This window comes from Mesocricetus auratus, unplaced genomic scaffold (genome assembly GCF_017639785.1).
Source record: "Mesocricetus auratus isolate SY011 unplaced genomic scaffold, BCM_Maur_2.0 Super-Scaffold_100172, whole genome shotgun sequence".
Lineage (NCBI taxonomy): Eukaryota > Metazoa > Chordata > Mammalia > Rodentia > Cricetidae > Mesocricetus > Mesocricetus auratus.
This window is the reverse complement of record NW_024429253.1, coordinates 524,283-530,784: the sequence shown is the minus strand read 5'-3', so window position 1 is coordinate 530,784 and position 6,502 is coordinate 524,283. Positions and strand designations below refer to the sequence as shown.

The following is a 6,502-nucleotide window of genomic DNA, read 5'->3' as shown; positions in this document are numbered from 1 at the left end:
GCAAAACTTCTACAAAGACAAGACAAATGAGACACAGAGCCAGGCCAAGAACCTCAGGTGGGCCCCGCAACGTCTCACTTTTTTGCCTTGGATGGGGGAAGAGTTGGGTTCTATCGATCCTAAGACCAGGATCCCAGCAGAACCAAATGTCTCAGAAAACGACTGTGACTTACCAGGGGAGGTCTCTGTAGATGCTTGCTGCCTCTCTCAGCATGGCAGTTCACAAAATGAAAGGTCACCTCAGGGCCTTGCAGTGTCCCAGAGTGAAGGTCCAGCTTCAGATTCTGGTGGGTGGTTGGATCTCGCTGGAGTCTCCAGAAATTACTAATCCCACCAGTTAAGAATAAGACCACTGCCAGGCGGTGGTGGCACACGCCTTTAATCCCAGCACTCGGGAGGCAGAGGCAGGCGGATCTTTGTGAGTTCGAGGCCAGGCTGGACTGACAGCCTCCAAAACAATACAGAGAAACCCTGTCTCGAAAAACCAAAAAAAAAAAAAAAAAAAAAAAAAGAATAAGACCACTACAACTTTTTAGTCAAATTTGAAGAAAGCTTTATTGAATACTGGTCAAGATGATGGGCACTGGCCAGGTCCACACCTGGGATTCCCAGAGCATGGCATCAAATTACATTAGACAGGGGCTTGGAAAGGCAAAACACACAAGGCTACACATACTTCCCACCTAGTCCAATCGGGGGCAAGCATATATCCCGATGTACTTCCTGCCTATGTGTGATCAAACACATCCTGTGCTGTTGGGGCAACCAAACTTGTTTACAGAAGCAAAAACACTCGGCCTGTTATCTTACATGAACAACAGCCCCCAGCATTCCAGGAAGTTATCTCTTCTTAGGCAAGTGGGGCATTCTGGTGAGAGACATTTTTGTTTTATAGATCTCTTAAGTACAGTAATTTAAAGTTAAAACATAACTTTAGCTACAACAAGGCCCGCCAGGGCGACATAGTGACACCCTGTATCAAAAACACAAAAACAAAACAAAACAAACAAAAGTAGGTGATGGACCAGATTTAGCCTGGAAACCATAGTTTATTTCTACGTGTGATCAATAAAGACACAGGGAAGCGTGTGTGGAAAAGTGATATTTCTTTAATTTAAAGTTGTGACCCGGAAAGAAAAAGTTGGCTTAAGTAATGTAGGCTTCCTCTTCACACACAAATGGAACAGATACAACGCTGGCTCAGATTTCTAACTTCAGAGGAGAACCCAACTGGGTCCAAATCTTTAGGAGCCTCCTGCAGCAACCCTGCTGGGGCCAACAGGCTCCACAGGGTGAGGAGGTCCACTTCACTCCCCTCTCAGCAGCTGGCATTATACAGGCCTCCTTGGAGAAGGGGACAGCGGGTAGCCACCTCCTAACTGTCTCCAGGGGTTCACTTCCTGGGACCATAAGAATGGTGCTAAGCATCTCAGTGTGTGCATGCAGGGAAGGACAGCTTGACTAATACCTGGAACTACGTTGTAGCCAGTGGTCATGATTGGCCCAGTTATGGCAGCAGAATGGCCAATGGGGTGGTGCCGTGGGGAGACTGAGACCCTAGCACTCAACAGCAAGTCTGAAAGAGATTCAGACAAATCCTGCCTGGCTAAGGTTTTTGTAAATGTCTCAGACAGACAAGTCCTTCAGCCCTCTGACCTTACGCCCTGCTGGAGCACAGAATCAAACAGGCCCCAATCCCTGTCTCACTCAAGGAGAGTCCTTGCGTGGGATTCACTTAGCCATACTGGAGGAGGGGCATCTACAGCGCACCAGGTACTGAGTAACAGAGCAGGGCAGGGGATGCTGAGCAGGGCTCTAGTGTGCACTGCCCTTCAGATATGTGGTCCAGCAGAGAGGAAAGAGCGTGGCCACAGAGCTAGAGCCCTCCCAGAAAGGGTTCAGCTATAGAATAAATACAACTGGCTAGAAGTGAGTTTTCTAAGAAAAAAAAAACCTAATAAAATAAAATAAAAATTAGAGGTTCACCTCAAGTGCACTGCAGCAGGAAACAAATCTCCACAGGGGTCCGCCTTCTAATACCGACAGCACCTAAGCCCACCTGTGTCAAAGTCTGGGGGTGGGGCAACGGCATAACCCCTCCCTTGAGGTGTCTCGGAAGACTAGAGCGAGGCCAACCCATTCCCTCCACACACAGCATTCCTGAGCCCCGCCGGCTGCGTCCGGCTCAGGGCGTTTCCAAGAGCTGGGCTGTGTCGAGGTGGTTGTGGTACACAGCTGTAAGGAGAGTCCCCTGAGCATGGAGCACAATGAGAGGAAGAAAGGGCTGGGTTTCCCAGTGGGGCTGGGAGACATTCTTAGGTGGGTGTTATTGCATTTCTGCCAGCGCCACTGGCGGGATGGCACAGAAAAAGATGTCGCACCTGAGGTGGGGCAGCCCATTGAAGACCCTGTGCTGTGACATAGCCCCATGAGAACCAGTCTGTCTTTAAAGTCGACCTGGACTGAGTCTGGGTGATGTCCTATCATCAGCACACACACACCCAGGTAATCTTCCAGATTTCAACAAGGCAGCTCCAGAGGTTGAATTAAGAGACTGGGTTCTAGGGGACTAGAAATCTCCTTTTCCCAGCCTCCTTCATTTCTCTCAGACTAACAAGCCCCCAAATATCTATCCAAGAGGAAGCTATCCACATGGTCCACTTAAAGCCACTCACAGAAACCACTTACAAGTCCACAGAAGTTTCCTTCAATTATGGCAGAGAACTGGTCTTGACCCCTGTCCTCATTGGATGATGTTGTCTGGCTGCCCATTCTGGGCCACCTGTCCAGGGTCAGGGACTGGGGCCTGGGCCGGGGTGGGGGTGTTACTCTGCAGGTAGCGCCGGAAATCTTTAATCATGGGCCGGAGGACCTGGATGAGGACACTCAGGGCTGCCTGGGTGCCCTCCATGGCCTGGGCCTGCCGCTCCTGGGCACAGGCCTGCACCTCCTGGGAACGCCGGATCATCTGTAGCAGGTCGTTCTGCTGTTCCAGGTGCTGGGCGATCTCCTTTATGTGTAGGTTGGTGACCCGCTGCTCCTGGATCAGCTTGGCGGAATTGAGGGCAATGCGGCTCTTCAGCGCCTGCGGCTTGACCGACGCATCTGTGTGCTGGGCCAGCATCTCCACCGGGGCCTCAGGCGGCAGGGGTTGAGGAGCCTCCGCTGTGCAGTACTCCACCACCCCCTCCTCCAGTGTGTGATAGGTGGTCTCGGTGGGGACTGTCGAGAAGAAAGAGTAAAAGCAGAAGCAGATCATCTTTTGGAAGGAATGGCATTGGCTCTGCAACACAGGGAGGCAGAGGGGGATTCAGGCCTCCCCCGGGTGTATCGACGCAAAAACACAGTATCTGGGAGGTTCAGCTCTCTTTGTTCCTCAAGGCTGGGATGGAACCCAGGACCTTGCATATGCTAAGCATGTGCCGTACCACCCAGATACTTCTCCAACCAGGTTTCAGGATTTTACTCTATTGGAGCCAAAGAGAAGCTGCTCCCAGATCTGACAAATACAGAGATGCCAACAATAATGCCAGCAAAACCTTAGGATACTCATGTACCACTCTGCTGTATTCATTAGCTCAAGGAATCCTCTAAATGACAAGAGTTAGAAACCGCCGGGCATTGGTGGCGCACACCTTTAATCCCAGCATTTGGGAGGCAGAGGCAAGCAGATCTCTGTGAGTTCGAGTCCAGCCTGGTCTACACAGAGAATTCCAGGACAGGCTCCAAAACAATGCAGAGAAACCCTGTCTCGGAAAAAAAAAAAAAGAGTTAGAAATCGTGCCATCAATTTCAGAGATGATGCAATACAACCACTTCTCTGAGTGGCTTTGAACTAAGTCTATCCCTTCTGTGTGCCAATCAAAAAAGGAAGAGTCACAGCAATTTACATGTCCAGAAAGTGCCTCTCTGTCTCACTTTGGTCTTTAATCTAAACATCCAGCCTGGTTGTGGTGCACATGTTTAATCCCAGCACTCAGAAGGTAGAAGCAGAGGCAGGTGAACCTCTTAGTTCAAGGCCAGCCTGGTCTACTGTGTGAGTTCCAGGACAGTCAGCTACACAGAGAAACCCTGACTCAAAAACCAAAACAACAACAATAAAACAAAACAAAACAAAACAAAACCCAACCAATCAACCAAACAAAAAAACCCCTAAATTATCCTTGAAGATGCTGTCCCAGAACAGTACCCAACTTGGACCTGTGATTTTCCTGCTCTTCCCACCTCATATGGATTGGAGAAATAAGCAGGGGAGAGCACACTCCCACACACCATTGAGAGTCTGGTAGATACAGTTCAAAGCCTATCGTGACCGAGCAGAGTTCACAGCTGTGGGCACACATCCTTATCTCAAACACAAAACCTAACCAAAGTTAGCTCTCTTATCACTTATCGAGGAACCTCCGAAGGGACATTAGTGTTTGGAGCTTCATGCACATGGGAGATGTCAATCTTGTTTGTCTTTTCAAAGACCGTGTCTATATGTTCATTTATCCGTAGGCACACGTGTGTTTGTGCACACATGGAGGGGATCAGAAGACAACCTCAGGTGTCATTTCTCAGGTGCTGCCAACATCTTTTCTTTTTCTCTCTTGAGACAGAGTCCCGTCACTGGGCTAGGGCTCTCCAAACAAGCTAGGCTGGCTGACTATTGAGCCTTAGGATCCATCTCTTGAATGGTAGGGTTACAGGTGTGCACCTCCACCTCCTATTTCCCTTACCTTTGAGAGCCATCAACCATGTGTTTCCCTCACACGAGGAAATCCCTTTCCTCTTGTGAGTGCTTGGGTTTTCCCATCTCATAGTAAAGCTATTCATGTATATATATGCTCTAGTAGTATACAACCGGCCTATATATTTAATTTCTGTGGTGCCAAGCAAGTACTCTACCACTGAGCTATCTCCCCAGTCTCCAGGGAATGTTAGCTACTTTGGTATTTTTGGTACCCAGCATAAATTTCTTGATGAATGGGTGACTAGATAGGAACCATGAAGATTCTGAGAAGTGCCTGGTGAATGTTTGTGTATTGAAAACACAGGATATCTTTGTGCAGAATGGATGTCTCCCTTGGGCAGTATTATTCCTAGCCAGTCATTCAACAAGTATATCCTGGCTGCCTACTAATATAGCAGATCCTAAGTCCTCCCATGGGGTTACGGATATAGTCTTGTCTTCAAGACTACATAGGTCAGCAAGTGGAAGTCATGGGCATCCAGCTATCCACATGCAGAGGAAGTCCCCCAGAAGAACAAGATCACTTCTGTCTGGGGAGTTCTTGGAAAGCCTCATGGTCTTTCAAGATCGCCATCTGACTTTTGACCCTTGGCAGCAAATTTGCCCCAGGCTGCCCCAGTACTTGCTGGCCCTTCCCATTTATGCAGCTGAACTGATCAGGAGAGGTCACTCACTCTGTGTCAGGGTGACCGTGGTTGCAGCTGCTGTGGCCGTGGGTCCGAGGGCCACGGGATGGATCTCGGCGGTACTGGGCAGGCTGATGATGGTGGCCTCACCCAGCAAGTTGCAGATGCGCTGTTGCATAGGGGTCAGCAGTACAGGAGCTATGGCTGTGCCACTGCCCCCACTGCCACCGCCTGTCCCAGGTCCACCAGCTCCGTCCTCTTCTGCGGTCCCTGGGGCCTCTCCACCTTCTACTGCTGCTCGGACTTGGGCAACCTTGCGGCGGACCTCGGTCTTGAGGTCGGACCACTTCTTCTTGACTTCGGGCAGCTCCCTACGGCAGGTGGCCACAGCGTTGACCCTTCTCAGGATGCCATGCCAGGCTGCACTCTTGGCGGCCAGAGGGACGCCAGCATTGAAGTGGTTCACCAGCAGGTGCTTCTTCAGCTCTAGTTCTTCCACGATGATCTCTACCTCCCGCTCTGAAAAGTTCATCTTCCTCTTCTTGGCTGGGACAGCCATGGCCTCCCCTTTCCTCTTTTTAAAGAAATTATAATGTCCTTAACAACCCCAATTTCCCTCCTCTTTTTCAGCCTCGCTTGTCGCCCACTTACCAACCCCCTCCCCCCCAAAGGGGGACAGGCAGGGCTTGCTCGAGGCCAAGCACGAGGCCTTAAGTAATCCCCCTCGCTACGCAAAATGCGTAGGGCCCAGCCCTGACCGGCCCGACCGCCGCCAGCCAGCTGCGTAATGGCTTCCTGAATCTGCCTCTTCCGCTGGGGTGTGCGGAGATCCGCCCACTTCCCTTCTTCCCGCCCCTGGACACATCCCTGGGAAGCCCCGCCCTCCAGGTTAGCGTGGCTCAAATGTTCCGCCCATCACTGGCTCTCAGGCCTGCCATTCCTCTCAAGGACACACCTATTTGCTAGAACTAGCTTGGCCATTGGTCTAAAGGCGTGTCTGTCGCTTCAGGGCGTCCGCCCACATGCTCTTTATTCACTTCCATTGGGAAAGCAGTCTGTCGTTCAGTTGTTGGTGCCGCGACTATTACGTTGTTAAATTCAGCTATTTTATTGGTAGTTTAAGAGACTGCTAGAAGCCGGT

General features: G+C 50.5%; 1 protein-coding gene across 1 annotated transcript; it reads right to left on the bottom strand.

The window, feature by feature from the left end:
- Positions 1-536: 536 nt before the first annotated feature.
- On the bottom strand, positions 537-6,193 carry Naif1 (nuclear apoptosis inducing factor 1). The gene is made up of 2 exons (XM_040736902.1): positions 5,410-6,193; positions 537-3,222 (listed from the first exon to the last, which is right to left on the bottom strand). The coding sequence occupies exons 1-2, from the start codon at positions 5,918-5,920 to the stop codon at positions 2,744-2,746; spliced, it is 990 nt and encodes a 329-aa protein (XP_040592836.1). The 5' UTR covers positions 5,921-6,193; the 3' UTR covers positions 537-2,743.
- Between the last annotated feature and the right edge of the window lie 309 nt (positions 6,194-6,502).

Coding starts and splice junctions, on each gene's coding strand:
- Naif1 (XM_040736902.1), bottom strand. CDS start 5,920: ATGGCTGTCCCAGCCAAGAAGAGGAAGATGAACTTTTCAGAGCGGGAG. Junction 3,223..5,409: donor CACGGTCACCCTGACACAGA/GTGAGTGACCTC, acceptor TCTTCTCGACAG/TCCCCACCGAGACCACCTAT.